The sequence below is a fragment of the Poeciliopsis prolifica genome, unplaced genomic scaffold (assembly GCF_027474105.1).
Source record: "Poeciliopsis prolifica strain line A6 unplaced genomic scaffold, Auburn_PproV2 SCAFFOLD004, whole genome shotgun sequence".
NCBI lineage: Eukaryota > Metazoa > Chordata > Actinopteri > Cyprinodontiformes > Poeciliidae > Poeciliopsis > Poeciliopsis prolifica.
The window spans coordinates 8694751-8713580 of NW_026562379.1; the positions used below are offsets into that span (position 1 = coordinate 8694751).

The 18830-nt window shown below is 38.8% G+C and overlaps 3 protein-coding genes across 3 annotated transcripts; 2 read left to right on the plus strand and 1 right to left on the minus strand.

Annotated features, from left to right (window-relative positions):
• The first annotated feature begins 1504 nt into the window (after positions 1-1504).
• On the plus strand, positions 1505-4666 carry ccnp (cyclin P). The gene is made up of 9 exons (XM_055028358.1): positions 1505-1644; positions 2067-2192; positions 2338-2413; positions 2667-2839; positions 2938-3036; positions 3451-3606; positions 3759-3917; positions 3996-4174; positions 4268-4666. The coding sequence occupies exons 1-9, from the start codon at positions 1591-1593 to the stop codon at positions 4434-4436; spliced, it is 1191 nt and encodes a 396-aa protein (XP_054884333.1). The 5' UTR covers positions 1505-1590; the 3' UTR covers positions 4437-4666.
• Positions 4667-6234: 1568 nt separating this feature from the next.
• Positions 6235-12079, plus strand: si:ch211-132b12.7 (uncharacterized protein LOC564531 homolog). Its single transcript, XM_055028357.1, has 4 exons — positions 6235-6470; positions 7718-7899; positions 8898-9079; positions 9326-12079. The coding sequence occupies exons 2-4, from the start codon at positions 7725-7727 to the stop codon at positions 10319-10321; spliced, it is 1353 nt and encodes a 450-aa protein (XP_054884332.1). The 5' UTR covers positions 6235-6470; positions 7718-7724; the 3' UTR covers positions 10322-12079.
• Positions 12069-18632, minus strand: LOC129359022 (sodium- and chloride-dependent GABA transporter 2-like). The gene is made up of 14 exons (XM_055028356.1): positions 18458-18632; positions 17322-17456; positions 16850-16990; positions 16670-16754; positions 16469-16601; positions 16033-16167; positions 15851-15954; positions 15625-15749; positions 14727-14839; positions 14507-14644; positions 14237-14339; positions 13726-13826; positions 13426-13596; positions 12069-12915 (listed from the first exon to the last, which is right to left on the minus strand). Exons 1-14 carry the CDS (start codon positions 18615-18617, stop codon positions 12805-12807), a joined length of 1755 nt encoding a protein of 584 aa, XP_054884331.1. The 5' UTR covers positions 18618-18632; the 3' UTR covers positions 12069-12804.
• Between the last annotated feature and the right edge of the window lie 198 nt (positions 18633-18830).

Sequence of the window (18830 nt, forward strand, 5' to 3'; positions counted from 1 at the left end):
TCAGAGGGCAATGAAAAAAAAAAAAAACAACAACAACAATCTTTAAAGGGAGGACGCTGTCCTAGCCAGAATTCCCACCCCCCTTTTAAGACTTTACAATGTAACGGGTGATACCTGCTACAGTATGGTAGCTTATATTTGCAACTATAATGTGCCAGTAAACCTTTTTACTGATCAAACCTGTGTCTGTCGTTTATTCTCTGCTTTCACTTAATGAGAAATATGTTTCACTTTAAATGCTATTAAATTACAAAAACTACAATCTCCAATCTTTCACCAAGTGTATTTTCTGTTTTTCACAAATGGCATTTGAGGAATCTTGAAAATAATCCAGTCTCATTTAATGCAAGTGGTAAAATGTTTTCTGAAAAAAATATCGCCCTTGTTTTGGTTCTGATGCCTGTTGTGTCAGTTGACTATCAAAATCAGACTGATTATGACTAATTAATGAAGCGATCTGCTTCTAGAGGTTAATTTCAGTTGAGTGCCAATTCACAACAAAAGTTACCCTATGGCTTTTTATAAAAGGTTTGTTCAATTCAGTCGCATTCCACCTGATCCTAGTTATCAAACTGCATCAAGTTCCATTTATTCTTCAAAATAGCTTCCAATGTTTTCTAAAGAAGTCCATCAGATTGCATAGAGTCATTGACTTGTATAATACAGCCCTCCTGGATGAGCATGAAGTGACAGTAGTAGACAACTGGTTGCATTGTTACCTTCAGAGTAAACCCTCATACCAATCACGCAGTGACAATAGAGGATAAACTCCCATTTAATAAGAAATGTCCAGAAAAACCTGGCTCAGTACGAGCGACCGCTTGCCAAGACTGAGTTCTTCATTGGGGTCATACATTCTTTAGAGTAAACAATGAGTATCAGAAAATTACCGGTCAGATGTCAAAAGTTAGAATGAAACGTCCCTCTGATGGGTACAAATTGACATAGCCTACTGCACAAGACAAGCAGTAGGTGGCGCAATTTAATACCTGAAAGAAGTCTGGTGAAAAAATCTGCAAAGACAAAAAGTAATCGAAATAGGCGGATAAGGAGGATCATCGATTTCTATGGAAATCTGGTGGTGCATTAACCTGAGTCATGAATGTCAATGTGGATGGAAAATCTTTTTACACCATCTTGTATTTTACTTTCTACTAAGCAAATGTTGATTATCCCAATTAAATTTTTGCACTTACATGATTTCTGTGGAGGGGTGAACTTAAGTCGAATAATGCAAATAAAGGGGGGATACAAGGTGACATACTCGAAAGACAATGCTAGAAAAAAAAAGAAATGGAAATGATCGCATTTTCTGAAAGGGCAAAAATATATAGGCTATATACATTTATATTAACACAAGTACTTTGTGGAGGATGCAGATTATACTTTAAGAAGCGTCAATTCTTTAATAAATGATCGCTTGTCTTAAACCCACCGGATGTTTGCAGCCAATCAGTGTCTTCCTTCCAGCTGTGTTTATTAGCGTGGCTCCGGTCAGCGCGGCTCCATCCTCCGGTCAGGCCCCGCTGAACTCCGCTGTAAGTAGCTGCAGCGGCCCCGACACGAGGACTCCTGTCTCCGGCTGTCACTATGGCCAGGACCGGGTTCTGTGACTCCAAGGCCCTGTTGGACTTACACAAGAAGGTGAGCACCGTGTGCTCATCAGATCCAAATCTCATGGCGTCATCGGATGTAATTTGCCAATCGCTATGAATACAACCCACTTGAGGTCGTTTTCTATATGGACTATAAGCTTAGCAGTCTTCAATATGGCAGGAAAAGGAAGGAAATATAACTTTCTAAATGTATGTGGCTTTCTTTTTCCATTTGGGTGAAATCCAAGCTTACATGGGTTCATTTTTAAATGAAAAGGGAGAAAAAACAACAACTTTTGTTTAGTTGATCTCAGGTGTTAGAGAGTCTCTGATTAATATGGCCAGAGCAGAAACCAACATAAATTTCAGCAAACATACTGCAAAAGCTGCAAGGTGGTAGGCATTTAAAGAAATGTCCATGATCCATGATCCTCTGCATGTGTGAGCAGAGGCAATCTGTTGTCCCCTCAGGCAGATGAGCGGAGAGCCCCACTAAGAACTTGGGCTAATGCCTGTGGGCCTATAGATCGCTGTCAGCCTGTAGAAGTGGAGGAGTCCAGAACAGCCCCTGTCAAAATGGACCCAGAGCGCAGATGGGTAGGCCTGCTGTCCCGTTTACCACCTTCATCCTAAAGCGGCTCATTTGTTTCACTCTTCTCCCACTCACCTTGTGCTTTGATCCAAACAAGCTGACAGCTTGGATATCTAAGCAGCCCAACTTCTGAATGTGTCTTTCCTACAGGAAAGGAGGTCATCAACGCATACCAGTGACGTCTTCATCATGGGTTTCCATGAGGACAGCAGGACATGCAAGGCTGGTAGTGTCTTCAGGTTTTAGGCACTTCCTCGTCTGTCCACTTTGAGATGTTTGTGCACTACAAATAAGTAATGGGGGGAGCATGATTCTAGCAGTATGTTTTCTGGTTCTGTAAAAAGTTGTGATTTAAGTGGGCAATTTACACTTTTAATTGCAAATTAAAAGTGAGCAGCCAAAGGCTCCTAATAATAGGATTTTGCTATTTTTGTTTAAAAATGAAATGGCTTTAAGATGGTCTTTTTCTCCCTGTGCAGCAGATGGCTGTGTGGAGGCTCCGGTGCTCCTCTACCCGCATGGCATGCAGGGGCTTCACAGCCTACACACCCTGGTTCCCAGCTTACTGAGACATGAAGTCGAGATGGCACTTGAGAATCTGGACCTTATTTGGGATCGAACGTATGCCTGGGACATGTTCTTGGACATGATGGTGAGAAACATGAGGGCTGCAACGATTTGCTGAACAGCAACTGCTTCATTAAAAGATGTTTTTTTTCCTGTTTTGCTTCTCCCCTCCACACACTGTAGAGAACTCAGATGCAATACTCCTTTCCCAATGCTGATCTCCCTCGCCATTTCACTGATGCTACTCGAGCTATCCTAGTAGAGTGGATCATTCAGGTTCATGTGAGTGGTGGTTTTCTTTGTCAGCATAAAAATCATTGTAGGGAACCTCCATCACATCAGCTTAAAGGCATAGTAACCAAACTGTGTTTCATGTATCAACAGTGGGCTGGATTTGGAAGGTGTGTGGAAAATATTAATAATTTGCCAAGTGATTATTAGTGTATGTTTAGCAATTCTGTACTTTGGTTTGTGCCACTGTTCTTATGGAGATGTAGTGCATCAGAAATATGACTTCAAAACTTCAGCTGTTGCGTTGTGAAGGAGCCCTACACATGTGCATACATGCGGAGGCTGTGGTTCTCATCGCAGCCGTCCTTTGCTGTGTGTCTTCCCAATTCTTGCATGAAGAATTTAGCAGAAAGGGTTTCAGGTTTGACAAAATCTAAATTTACCACTGATCTTACTTCCTGTCAGGAGTTGCTACAGTTCCAGGAAGAGACTCTCTACCTAGCAATACACCTCCTCAACCACTCCCTGCGACAGCTGAAGGTGTCTGTAGCCAACCTCCAGCTCCTTGGCATGGTTTGCCTCTTTCTTGCTGCAAAGAAAGAGGAGAGCCTCCTTCCAGAGGTACGCTGCCTCACTCCTGCCCAACTATAGAAACTGGAGCTGGCTAGCATGTCTGAATAAATGGTTCATTCATTGTAAAACTCAGACAATTGGAATCATTGAGGCATGTTTTTGAAAAGCTTTTATTCTAAAGTATTTTGTGACATTTCCAGGTGTCTGCACTCTGCAGCTTGATGGACCACACCTACACAAAGCATCAGCTTCTGCGAATGGAACGCAAAGTTTTGTGTGCGCTCAAGTTTAATCTGTCCTTCAGTCCCCCGCTGCACTTCCTCCTCCTGTTTGCCTCTGTTGCTCGCTGCAGCGCTACGGTAAAACCACATCGTGTGTCATTTTTCCACCTGCTGCTGCAATGCTGGTGGAGTCTGAGCGGTCACTTGTGCCTATAGGTGGTGTGGATGGCTCGTTATCTACTAGAACTCTCTCTGCTGGAGGCCCAGTGTGTGGTGTTTCTGCCTGTGCAGCTGGCTGGCGCAGCCCTCTGCTTGGCCCGCCAAGTTCTACAGGAATGTCCGACGCCAGAGGGAGAGGCTGCATGGTGTCTGGCTTCCAGCATCCATGTTGGCAGGTGTGCAACTTGTCAATCTTCTGTTTTTGCTGTTGTACTTCTTGTGACAATGGCACTTCATTTTGTTCTAAACTTGTTATGCTGCTTTTTCAGTGAGCCTACTCTGCTGAGGATCATGCATATTCTAGCCAGTAGTGCAGCCAAAGCCAGCTCCCAAGAGACCTCTGCTACTTTTATTAAATATTCATCCCCAAAGACATTGCAAGTCAGTAGACACCCAGGTCTGAATAACGCTGCAGGTCTGCTGAGTATTTGCAGTTGACATCTCTGACTTGGACACATTGAGTTCTCTGTCTAAGCTCAATCTGAACTAATAGCACTTGTGTTTTATAAGGAGCTGCAGATTAAGGGTCAGAAGTGTGAGAAATTTCATGCCGAATGTTAACAAATTGGGTGTTTCCTTGGGATTTAGCCGAGATTGTAGCAAAGTTCGTTTTATAATAACTTGCAGCCAATTTAGAAAATACTTTAATTGTACTGATGTGTTCTTGTCTTTTGTGGAGAGGATTTTGGTCGTCTGTCAACTTGTATGAAATATTTTTAATGTAAAATAAAGTCTGCTGCAATGTTTTGTCATGGTATTGCCTTATTTATATACAGCTATACCCAAAAAATATTCATTCCATTATTGGGCTTAAGCTTATTTATTTTTTTTTTTTGGCTTTATTTATTTCTTACTGACGATAATGTGTTTTGATCTAGTATGGACAAGTACATCACACAAAGTGACTCATGCCATGAGGAAAGAACATTTTTATGGAAAACAGTTCTACCAAATTGTAACTAATTTTTATGTAAAAAGAAAAAATCTGTATGCTGTATCTTGATGCAAACCTCTTGGGGCTTCTATCACTGTTGTACATTTTACACTATGTTTTTCTTCCACTTAACTTTCCATTTTTATGCTTAAATGCACTCTAAAAGGCAACCTTGAGTTTTGTGTTTTGGCCTCTTCATAGAGAATGTCAGTAACTGTCTGCTGGACAACTGTCTGTTCAACAGTCTTTTATAGGATAAAAAACATTGTAAGATTTTACAATGTTTCAGGCCTTTGTTGAAGAGTAAATGCACAGAAAAGCACTACAGCCTCTGCATATTGTGAAAGGACTCAACTAAGTGAATAATTGGTTTTTCAAAAATGTATTTATTTTTATTTCTTTTCAATTCCAGTTTACTGAAAATTCAAGTTCAGTCCATTCACATAAAAGACCAGAAATAAAACCTTATCATTTTGTGTAATGAATGAGTTTCACTTTAATAGTTGTAGAAATAAACTTTTAAATACTATATTGTCTTGCATATTATATACATAGGGCACTAAAAGCTCTAAACTGCCAACAGGTTTCTCCTGCCAGTGACATGCTGTACATTGGCTTTGACTAATTTCTGACATAAGCAGATTTTCTTTAAAAAAAATAAATTTTCTTCAGATTTTATATAATACATTTATAAATAAAACAGTTCAGTATACTTAGAGTAACTCAATACTTTAAGTAAAAAAAAAAGAGACATTCGAAGAACAGAGTATATTTATTTCATGACAAATCAATCCAGTTCTGAGTCTTGACGGTGGGGAGCTCTCCCAACAGTACGTGCACTATTATATGATTGGTTGTTGTGGTTGTCTCATTGACCAATGAGCGCCGTGCTCCCGTAAAAACGGTCTTTATTTTGATTGCCGTGTTGTCAAACTGGGGGAGTTAGTTGAGAGCACACTGACAAAAAACCGAGATGTAGTTCTGCTTCTGACACTTTGTTTTCTTTTTTAAAATAAGAATGTTTAGTCCACGCATGATCGAATGACATAACATGCCACTTTTTCTCATCATGTGAAAACAGTGTCATCAAGCTACCTGCAAGAGCGTCTGCATTTCAAAACAAAAGACGGACACCTTCAGATTTTTTTTTTTACGAACTCCTCAGTGGACTCGAAAAACCCGGTGACCGTAATAATAAGCTGCACAGAAAAATGATCAAAAATAGTATTTTATCGCGAGATTCTGGCGGCTGTTTCCATAGTTTGATGTAATTGAGTATTTTATTTTGAAGGTAATCGGATGTTGTTTTGTTAGCCTCGCTCGTTTGACAACAGATATTGCAGAATCTCAGCCCGTTTTTGTGGAGCTTATTACTTGGCGCAGCCTGTGTAACAAAGAACAATAAATGTATTTAATGCCGTGAATCCGTCGTGTTGCAGTTAACAGCTGCAGCATGGCGCTGCTGGCTTTGTGAAACTCTTCTGATGGAGGAGGAAACGACCATTATCGTGACATAATCGACTCTTTTACATCTGAAGGTAAGTTCAGTCCTGCTTTTGGCAGAAGACATGCTGCATTACCTATTTCCACAGACGCTTTTAATACTCTACCGCAACTTTTTGTTGTTGTTATTTTCCACAAGGTTGCAAAGCCCATATTTTGACTTCACTTTTTAATTTCGGCCACGGTCTGTCTAACGTGTTGATTTATGTTATACATGAGAGGAAAGGAAGCGTCTGAGAGGGCTGGTCTTAAAGTTGAATGTTACATAACAGGGGCAGGAAAGAGAGCTGTGGTGCGTTCACGGAACCACCGCCGCTGTTTATGTCGATAACACCACGAGTGGAGAAAGCTTCGATAAATTAAACGGCGCATTTAAATCCCCTGTGACAGGTAAAGATGAAATATTTGCACAGCTGATTATTCTATTAGATTTTTGTTGTGTATTTCGACACCGAAAGATAATAGGAAGGTACCAGGTCATCTCCAACTGTTAGAGGATTAAATTCATTTGTTTTTGTATTTTTTTTGTTTGTTTGTTTTGAACTGAAAGCTTTTCATTTAATTTTAGCTTTGAAATGAAACGAGTTCCACAGGGAAGTAATTGTCGAAACTTTGGAAAAGCTGTTGTTCTCTGTTTAGACCTGTTACACCTTCAACATCACTGTAGCTATGAATGAAAGTAATAAAAAAAATGCATGTTTAAAAAAAATGAAAAAGTGTATTAATCAAATTAAAACAAGAGGACAACAACTGAGTAATGCCACCCTTGCCCTGCGCCTTAGTTTAGTCAGATAGCCATGCTTTTTTACCTTTGAAACTGTGCTATAATGTCTTTTGAGATAATAGATTAAATATTTCTTCATGAGATATTGATACTGCTTTAAACCTCGACAGATTTAACCTCAACTTGTCTTTTGTGTCCCTTAGTCTTCCCGATGCTATTTCTTCATAACTATTCTCTTACAAACCTTAGAGATATTCACAGAACAGATATACTGAAAATCTTCTAATTACTACATACATAACTTCCCAAAGCAGTTATTTCCACTGGACATTGACAGAGTAAAGGCACCTGAATACAAAAAAAAAAAAACAGAAATAGATATTTTCTCTTCTATTCACTTCAGTTCTTAGGTCTATAATTTAAGATTTCAATAAAGTGCATAAAAGCTTGTGGTTGCAACATGGCAAACTTGGTTAAGTTCCAGTGATATTAATATTATTGCGAGTAACTTATAACCGAAATGTTTTATCTTGTAGTAAATATCACATTTTTTTCAAGGGCCGTCATGCCGAAAGAGCAGCTTTGTTTCAGGGAAAACGGTCCCTGTGCACCATCAAGCAAGAATGCGAAAGATAAGAGCAACAGCAATACCTTGCTGGCAATACGTGACCCGAAGCATGCAGTTGATTCTAACAGAAGAGGCTCCAGCTGCAGCTCAGAAAAAGACTCTGGGTATTCTGGTGAGTTAAAGTGTCTGCAGTAAATGTGTGCATGTAGCCTAATAAGCTATGTAAAACTACATAAATGTACAAAAAAAGGTTACAATATATAAAAAAAAACCTGTGTTAAAGATGTTTTCCTGTTGGCTACATCTTCCGGAAATCTCAACAAAACTGACGTTCTGGCCAGAAGATAACTCAGTGTGGAAGGTTGTTGGTTCAGATTTTGTCTATCGGGCATTTTGTATTTGGAGGGAAACAACATACAAATGTTGCAGGACTTATACTCCAAATAAACATGTATAACACAAGCAGATCTTGGCAAGTTGATAAGACCTCATGGAGCCTTAGTCATCCAAAAGTTTTTCCTCTTTTCTGTGTTTTAAAACCCTTGTTTAGCCTATCACATTAGACATCCAGTCATAAAGTCGATTCAATTATCGAACAGAATTAAAAGCCAAATTCACATTCAAAGATTAATACATAAATCAAAGGTTAGACTTTGATTTATTTTATCGTTTATAAGCTTTTCCAAACTTCAAAATGAGATCAAAAAATCCTTACGCAAGCTCATTGTAGCTCAAAGAGTAGATTTTAAATATTGTTGTTAGTTTATAAATCACTGAATGGCTTAGCAAAACAATACATTAGAAGATCTGCTGTTGTTCTATCAACCTTCCAGATCTCTCAGTCTAAAGCTAGACTAAAAACCTACCTGTTTAGAGTTGAGGTTGAACCATAATATATGCAACATTGTCCAAGATATTTAATTGTTGACAATAATGATGTTTTTGATGTCCTTTTATGTTTTCACAATGTAAAGTACTTTGAGCTGCTGTGTTGCTGAAATATGCTTTACAAAATACACTTAATTGATTGTAAAAACAGATTCATCATATAATTTGTTACAACTGGGCATTTTATAAAATGCAGAAGTTTTGAAAGTTTTTTTTTTCCCAAGATGTCTCTTGACAAAGATTTGAACCCTGTTACCTCTTTCTGCATTCTTTGATTCCCAGATGGTTCTGACTGGCAGCAGACAGATATTGAGGAACAAAGGAGCACCAAAAACCAACTGAGATTGGCAGAACATGCAGAGGCTCCACAAACTGGTCAATCTAAAGTACATGGTGGCAGAAATACTGGAAATTCTGCTGTAAAGTCAACCAAACTGGTTCACCCACCCATCTACATCATCAAGGTAATCACACTAGTAAAGAGGGTTAGTCGCAGATACCCAAATGGAAAACATAAAAATATATTGAAACCTGTAGTAACAAAAATAGGAAGCTGTTTTTGAGGTCAAGACTTTGTTTTAAAGTCTATCAATTCAAGTTCAATCGATGTGTGAAAATGTTTTCAGTTGTTCTTTGAACCAGTTTGGTACAGCCTTCTTACCACACGTTTATTCCTGAATGATATAGCTGCTTTCTTCATTTCTCAACAGCCAGCCACAACCCTGAAAAGACGTCAGCTGCATGTAAAAAGCAGCATGAGGACAAGCAACCATGTTGCTTCTCCACAAATGGTCAGCCTGGATCAGCCAAGCTTTGTGCCAAAATCGATTCAGCTTATCAAGCCTTTCAAGTCCCAAAATTCAAGAGTCACGAGAAATAAAATAAACAACACCTACCTTCCTATTCTTAAGTCTTACCCTCGCATCGCACCACATCCTATCAAGAAACCACCTGACAAGTCTTTATCAAACCAGGAATCCCTATATTTGAGCAAGAGGATGTGCACTGAACGCAAGACTGAAGACAATTCAGTTACTATAGGTCCGTCGGAAGAACATCATCATAACCAACAGACAGTTTCAAACTCTGTCCTGTTGAGTACCTTGTCAAGCAGAAACAGTTTGTCCTCTTCCACCTTCACTGTTTCTTCCACAAACCCAGGATCTCCAGCCTCCTCTTGTATGCACACTGCGTCTTTTGATCACTCAGATGGAGGTCGTCAAAGAAAAATCACTAGTCCTCACCATCGGCGATTCCTCAACACGGTAGAACTTCTCAGACAGTCGGGTCTGTTGGACATTACCCTGCGTACAAAGGAGCTGCTTCGCCAGAGCAACAGCACTGACCAGGAGATTTCCCAGCTGCGTCAACACACAGACTTACTCTGCCAGGCTATGAGCAACCCACACTACAGCCTTAACTGTGTCACAGCCTGGGAAAATGTGTGTCAGGCCATGACAGAGTCTGGTAGCTATCCCAACCTCAACATGACACACAAATCTCAGAAGCCGTTACATCCAGATCCAATCAGTCAACCACAAAGTATTTCTTTAGGTAACATAAAAATACTACAAGCTGCTGAAGGCTCATGCCTTTCTAACACCAGCTCAGACCAATCTCAGGTAAACCAAGATGAGAAAGTTGAGGTCAGAGAAAGATCTCGAGGCATTGTGACCATAATGTCTCCTGACAGTTCCACTGGTTAGGATAATCTACAGTGCCTTCAAAAATTGAGATAACTAGTCTGGCTGCTGTGCCTTACCTAAATACTCACCTTCACTGGCATTTTCTTCTTGCTTAAAACCTAAAATCAAAATGATTTTTTGAGGAGTATGGATAATTCGACAGGCTAGAAATACTTATTGTGAAATATGTCTAGATCAGAAATCTTAAATAAGTTTTTTTTTTTTTAACTATTTTTTTCTAAGGTAAAAAGCATTGAATCTCCTCAAAAGTATATATCTTCTTGGGTGCTGTAATTAAAGCACATCTACTGCAGTAAATCTTTAGAATTGGATAAGCTTAATTGATGGTGGAAAAGGAAAAAAGGTGACTGAAATCCTGGAGAAGTGTTGCTCCTGACCACTGAATGAATCACAATGTGCTTTTAGACCTGTGCACAGTATTTCCTGGCTCATTACCTGAACTCATTATAATATAGTGACTGTGAAGCATTGCTTTTAAAATCCAACTTATTGAGTTTACTTGACTTTTGGAAACTGATTCAAAAATAATCCTTTCAAACTCCAATTTAAAACTCATGAAATTCAACTCACGAAAAAGAGGAATAAAGTAAATATATTCAGAACAAATGGGACAACAGTCCCATTTGGGTGCCTGTTTAGAAAAAAAAAAGCAGTGCCAAAATTAGGTGATTCTGGAAACCTGCTTGGATTTCTGTGGTATTTTAAAAAATGCTTTGATTTCTTTACTGTGTCAATTTCAAGCCACAGATATACTGTCAGTATATAAGCAGAACCGTCCATCACTAAAATATAAACTAAGCAATTTAATATCAACCTTTATAAGCAACATTAGCCCATGTTAGTTTTTAAAATGAATCACAGCTTCATCTAATGTTGGTGTCAGTTTGTTACAGATGAAGACGGTGGGCAGTCTGTTAAACAGCTTCAGCTGGATGTTAAAACTACTTCACTGTTTGTTTCTTTGCTCCAAGATACCAAGTGTCTTGTCACTCAGTGGCTTAAGTAGTCTATAGCAAAGCGCCTTGTCAGGTATTTGTGTGTGTGTGTTGATAGTCTGAGCTTGGTTTGCTGTGTGTCATTGTGTATTGTAGGCTTTTATAATAACTCTACAAATGTGCTTCAAATAATGTGTGATTATTTTGATTAACCTCTTTTTCAGAATGAATGAGCAGCATTTCAAAATCATTTGATGAACCAAACTCTTATGTAGCAGCTGTCATCTCTGTTGATTGTTTTTTGTGATTTTTTCATAGTTTTTTCTTTTGGTTTTTGGACTTTTACTTCATTAATTTAAAACACTTTTCAGTGTAAGTTTGAAAGTTTGACTGTTTATTGGGGGTTAGTGTTGCAAGGATAACGTAACCGGCTAGAAACAATGAATGGATGACCATTAAAACTCTCATTCTCCTTCTTCCATCGAGTACTAAAGAGTATTGGAATTAGGTTAGAGTTGAGACTAAATAAATAAAAACCCATAAAATGCAAAAAATATTGTTTGGATGTAACATGAATTATATTTATGCTATTTCTCTATTGTCCCCTTTTGTTGAATGATAGTATTAATGCTAATAATAAGTGCATCAGAAACTGATACAAAAAGTTTTTACCTAAATAATGGTCAGTAATCATCTGGGAGTAAAAGTGTTATTTGAGGATACAACAGGCAGGCCTGATGGTCAAAGTTTTAACATTTCAAGTGGTTTTTGGAGAATTTTTCAGAATTGTAAGCTATTTAAATAAAGGAGTTTGTGAAAAGTTTCTCTGATGTATTTGTGTATATTTCTACAGCGTGTCTCAGCTACTCATGAAGAAAAACTTTGTGGGCTCTAATAAATCACACATAGAAATACAATATGTTGATAGATAAGAATACTGTTTTGCTGTTATTGAAATGTATACATAATTGTATCCCAATTCTGTGTTTTTTTTAAACGCACTAAAGCAAGTTTCTGCTGACTTTAAATAGAATTCCCCTTTCATGTTGCCCTTAAATGATCAGATTCAGAGAACTTAAGATTTAAGTGAATATTTCAGGATGTTTGAAGTGAGGCTCAGTCAAAGGTAATGTGAAGTCTTAGAGTAAATTCAGACTAGTTGGTGCTAAGTGTGTTATTACTCTTACTTGAGTACATAATCTTTGTACTCTTTCCAGTCATGTCATTGACTAAGCTATGTGTCTGAGTCATCAAAAAAAAAAAACGATAACGGAATTAGTTAAATACTGGACACAGGAGATTAATATTATCTGAAAAGAAAGTTCAGAATGAAATCTCAGAAGAATACGCACAAAAAAAACAAAAAAACAAACTGAGTTACTTTGAACACGTTTGAGGCAGTGCTGTTAAAACGTGGGTTATTTCTAAAGGTGATGGTGCGAAGCGCATTTCATTTGTGGCTGTTGTACGCCACAGGAGAGCAACAAGTGAGGCTGGTTAACATGTTAAATTGTAATTTTAAGGAGTTCCAGGTACATCAGTCTGCTGTCAGTTGGCCATGAATGGCTGCATCAGGTCAACACCCTTGCTTTGCAGCTCAGCTCCTCTTATTTGAGTTGATGAGTCACTTAGAGCAGGCCGGCACAAGTACTGGAGGCGCTGAAAAACAATGAAGATTTACATCGGTAAGTTCAAAGGAACATATTTGCTAATAGACTATGCTGCTGTTGTGTTGTGCTGATTTTTGCCACATCAGGATTAAGATATAAAATACTACATTCCTTAACATAAAGTGTTCATAGTTTAAAAAAAATCTACTTTGTAATGTAACTTTACAGAATAAAAATGTAGATATATCCTTTATCTAACATGCTTTTTATTAAGGTTATCAGTATCTACAGGTAAATCTGCAAAAAGTTATCATAGTTTTTCAGAAAAAAATTAACCACTGTTCAGCCTATTAGTCTCTGGAACAAATGACCTGACATTCTGATTCACAATGCCATAGAGAATCTTCTTTTTTTTAAGGATCCACATAGACTTTCATTTCATTAGTATTCTCCAAATCATAACAGAATTTCTCCACTGTTTGGAAATTAAATGCTGTGATTTCTTTACAGTAAAAAATCTTAAATGTAATTTGAATAAAACATTGCTATGCTTTCTCACCTGTCTAGGTGTGCCGCTTGCGGTCATCATCTTATAAAGTGCCCACCCAGGTACAAGCAGGATGGAGGACAGAGCCAGCACCCAGCCCAACACGTAAGCCCAGGATGGGTAGACATACCAGCGATTAAAGGTCAAAGGCTGATACTCCACTAAGGAACATATGAAAGATCCCTGAAAGAGCAAGCAGGATTGGTTTAGTTAGACTCTGGTTTGAAATTAAGCATAAATAATCACTGATTTCAACAGTTCACATCTGATCCAGTGACCAAAAGCACTCTGACAGAGAGACAGGTGACTCACCAGTGAGACCAGTGGTGTGAGGTAAAGCCAGCAGATTTTGAAGAAAGGGTTGGCCTTCACCCCCGTCATATCCTCTATGATGCCGTACAACCGATCTGCCCCTAAATAATTACATATTGATGAGATTGGATTGCACTGGTTTGGAAGACATTTTGTAACATTTAAGAGTTCAGTTTTTATATGTTTACAATGTTAAAATAACATTTTACAATTATTAAGACTCTAACTAAAGGTGTGTAAAATAAATCACTTCAAATGATTTAATCTTTCATTGCTATTAGTTCAACCTTCAATTTGTCTTTTCTTTGGTGGTGAGACAGCAAGGTTGATAAATACTTTTTATATGAAATTAGGTGGTCTGCAATATTTTGTTTGTATATTCTACTTTTTCTAGTAGAACATCTTCTAGTCTCCTGTAGATATTGTGGGAAAGAGGGATTTTTGACAATCTCTCTACATCAGAGCTTTCCAATTTTGAAAATTAAAACATGCATAGCATCAGTGTACATACCAAACACCCAGCCCATTGACAGAGTTTCAAACACACAGAGGAAGAGGATGCAGGCTCCATTACATGCATAGTAGTCAAACAGCTGGAACACAAACATCCCTCCCTTGGAACAACAGCAAAAGAGAAAGAAAATCCTGTTCTTATTTTAAATTTATGAAAAATGATTTTATCCACACATCATGACCTCACACTTGTGACAAAAACAGTTGTACAAGAACGATTCAGTATTGAAAGGTGTAAAACATTAAAGTTTTAACGTTGAACACAGACTTCGGTAATCATGACGAGTTGCAAGAAGAAGCAAATCAGACAGAAGAACAGGAGGAAGCTCTCCCGGCGTCCTGCCCGTCGCATAACTCTGGGAAACATGTCAATGATGGACGTCATCACCACCTCCATGGCGACAAACTGAGCAGAGAGAAGATACTAACAGAATTACATTTTTCAGATGAATACTTATGATCCTCCTTCAGTTGCCTGGGCAGCTTACTTGTGTGTCCAGACCCAAGAGGATGAGCATGACAAAGAAACAGATGGACCAGAGTTGGGGCAGAGGCATCATGGCCACCGCCTGAGGGTATGCGATGAATGCCAGGCCTGGACCTGGAACACAAAGCCAAAGTGATGATTTAATAATCTCCTCCTTTTAATATGCTTTTATTAATCCGTCAACTGCCCTACCAGGTAAAAACCAAACTGACAACACTGCAGAATTGTATGGACTACCCAATGAATAAACAGACATTTTTTCAGACATAATTTTCTTTTTCTTTTTTTCCAAGAAAACTTAATTGTTTAGGGCAATAACATTTGCTTCCTGGAATCAGTGAAAGTTTTAGAACTTCATGTGTAAGATCAATTTGGAAGGTTGTCACGTTACAACCACAAACAACTGGGGTTTTGTGTCACGGTTCAACACCAGCTGGTGAATAATTGTGAGGGGTGGGAGAAAAACTGGGAAAAGTTCTAATTTTTAGTTTTGAAAATAAAAATATGCTAAACCTAACATGCACAATGTTTGTGTTTGGGCCCCTTTGATCAAACATATGTAGAGTCAAACCTTTGTTGCAGCTGCAAGTCTTTTTGGGTTTGTTTCAGCTTTTCACTGAGACAGCATGTTATTTTGATACATTCTATAATGATTTATGGTAATGCATAGGTAGTAGGATAGGCTTGGAGACTAAGCCTAACCTAAGAAGTTTAGGCTTAGTCTCCAAGTTTTTGCAGTCACAATCAAGTTTCTTTGAGGATTGCCCTGAAATTAGTCCCGACCATTTTTCCATCAACTCTACGCAGGTTTCCTGTTCCTGCTAAAAAATGAAAAAACGTCCCCACAGAACATTCATAAAGATGAGGTTTCATATGACTGAAAATGTGAAAATATGCACCTGACTCGGCCACCTCTGCAATGGGAATGCCTTGCTGATGGGCCATGAATCCCAGCACAGAGAACACGGCGAACCCAGCTACCACACTGGTACCACTGTTCAGGAAACACAGCCAGAGGCAGTCCCTAACAAAACAGAGCAATGTTACATTCATTGTACTTGATACATGAATAACATACTTCAGTAGAGATGCAGAAGGCCTATTGACACCAACAAGCTGTTCTACCTGTAGCAGTTGTTATTATTTTTGTTGTAGCTGCCCAGCACAATTAGAGAGCCCACCCCAACACTGTAGGAGAAGAAGATCTGCGCGCCTGCCTCCATCCACACCTGCCCCAACAACAACTTAAGTGTACACAATTGTCTCAAAACCTAGCTGTCTTCAATCTTTCATTCCTCAGAGCCTACCTGAGGGTCAGTGAGTCGTGACGGTTCTGGAAGAAGATAAAAAACGACTCCTTCCAGGGCGCCGGGAAGAGTTAGTCCTCGAATCAAAAGGATTAGCAACATTACATATGGGAAGGTGGCAGTGAAGTACACCACCTGGAAATAGAGAAAACACAATCTTGCAATTTGAAACCAAACTTTGTGTAGCACCCTCTACATTTTTGGCATCGTTGGCAGTCATGTGTATTATGTGGTAGCAATAAGCTGTTGCATAATTTCACTGAAATTCTGAGAAGAGTTAAGCCAGGTTAACCTGCCTGAGTAGATTTTTTTCTGAGTTCTGAAAAGTCAATCTTGTTATTCTCTAAGCAAAACGTGTGGTTCTTTAAAGTCCAGTGTGATGTTGAGAAAAGACTTCTGAATGGCACCAGTGATTCTGTAAAAAAGATCAGCTGACCTTTCCTGTGGACTTTACTCCTTTCCAGATGCAGAAGTAGCAAATGATCCAGAGTACAATCAAACACAACAGCACCTCCCACCTGATGCTGCCCACCTCCTCAATTCCCCCTGAGATAGCCAGGACACGCCGTCTAAAAATCAAAAACACATTTCTCATCGGCCTCATAAGTAGCTGAGCAGCTTCCTTATCTTTACTTACTCCCAGAATTCTGTGGCCGCTGAGGTGGAATTAGTCCTGTTGGTCCACTGGAAGGTGCTGTTTGTTGAAAAGTCCACACAGTCCTCTGAAAAGATGATGGTAAAAACGTTCTGTCACTATGGTTCTGTGAATATGTTGCATCTGACAGCTAGGAACATTTTTAACACGTTTGCATGCAACCTGTGTTCCAGGAGTTGTCGCAACTAGCCCAGGGGAGCTGGGAGCTGAAGGAGAAGACGAAATAGAGCAAAGCCCAGGACAGAATAATGATGTACGTCATGCAGCTGTAGAAGAGGATCAGCTGCCCTCCAAAGCCTATACCTGCAGCACAGAAAACAACAAAAGCCTTGATTTATCCAGTGACTGAAGTGAGATATTCCACTTAGACACAAATGTAGAGTTAGAAAAATGTTTGAATCAGGGTAATATTTGGACCCTCAGGGAAGTCCTAGATATCAACAATCTTAATATTTGACAAATGTGGGCAAACAATCTGAAAGGACTCATTTAAGATTAGATGAAATATTTCTAAATTTGCGGTTATTTTTCTAAACTTCTATTTATAGGAAAACTTTGACTTTATAAGTCAACAGCCCTGTTTATGATGTTTTACTTTCTCCGTTTCCAGAGAATAAAGTTCTGCAGGGGTCACCTTCTGAAAGTGGACACAGCTTCCTCCAGCAGGTGATGCCGCCCTCCTGTGTGTACTGGCCCATGGTTGTTTCCAGCAGGAACAGAGGTACGCCACAGGTCACCACAAAAACCAGGTATGGCACCAAGAATGCCCCTGATTTTAAAAGATAATCAGTTACTTGGCTCAGAGGGTCAAAACAACAAATTAAGACACTGATTGGATTCTGATATTTGCATTGTACTGGAACCATTTTCTTTACGTTTTTGAACAGTAGCTTTGCAAACACATTGATCTCGTTGAGATATTTTTTAACAGTTTTCCATGTTGTAATCAGTAACGTATGAATTTCATTTGGCTTTTATGTGAAAGCCTGTTATAGAAACCATCTATAACATAAAAGTTGTGCCACTGACATGGGATCCATTGGAGCATAGTCAGCAGATCACCCTCACAGCTTATTTCTTGTTACTGAAAAGTTACATCCCTAAATAGAGTAATACACAAAATTTCTTTGGAAGGTTTTAATATTTTAGGTTTCTCTGAAGGATAATGTTCTCCTGGAAGAATTTGAACCTTGAGTTAAAATAATTTAATGTTTCGACTGTTTCGACAATCATCAATTGGTCCTGAGAACAGGAATGTTGCACTTTGGCTCTTTGAACAAACATATCCAAGACATTTTTTCATTATTTATTCACTTTCAGTTTTTCAGTTTCTGAGAAAAGAAAAAACAATCTGCTCAAGTGGTTTCAATCAATCTCTAAAACTACGAGTTTCTCACAGAGATGATCTGAAGACATCACCTCAAGTTGACTAGAAAAAGTGGTTTAACACAGTTAAATCCCAGAAAACATGGAACAAATTTCCTGCTTTGTTTAACCTTCACTTTCATAGAGCTCATTGCTCTGCTATCTGCAGTGGAAAATAAATACAGTTTTAATCCCCAAGTTTACAGCTTTGCATAATAGACTTTTTGTAAAATTGTTATTTAGTTGACTGATGCATCTCATCTTGCCTTTTATTTCTAAAAACCTCTATATACTGTATATTGTTTGAATTTGGGTTGCTGACCTGACTGATTTCCACATAATTTTATTTAGGTTTTACCGTAAAGTAAAGGCATGATTATCAGTTAAAATCCAACGTCACCTTACCCCCTCCGTTTTTGTAGCAGAGGTAAGGAAACCTCCAGACGTTGCCGAGTCCGACAACATTTCCAGCCACGGCCAGGAGAAACTCCACCTTGCTCGCCCAGTGTCCTCTGTCCTCCATCTCAGGTGGAAGTTCTTTCTGGGCACATTTTTCATTCAACATACCAACGGGTTTGGTCTCGACCCAGAGTTTCTCTTGATCTCTGAACTGTGTCTGTTTGTCTTTCTATGTACCACGGACATGTAATAAGCAACTGTATCGACAGTTAATCAGTTTTCAGTGGAATTGTAAATTATTTGCGAGCTGATGGTGAAGTTTTGTTTATGGAGCTTGTTGTAGAGCCCTGGACAACTGTGAAACTGTAAATTAGTAATG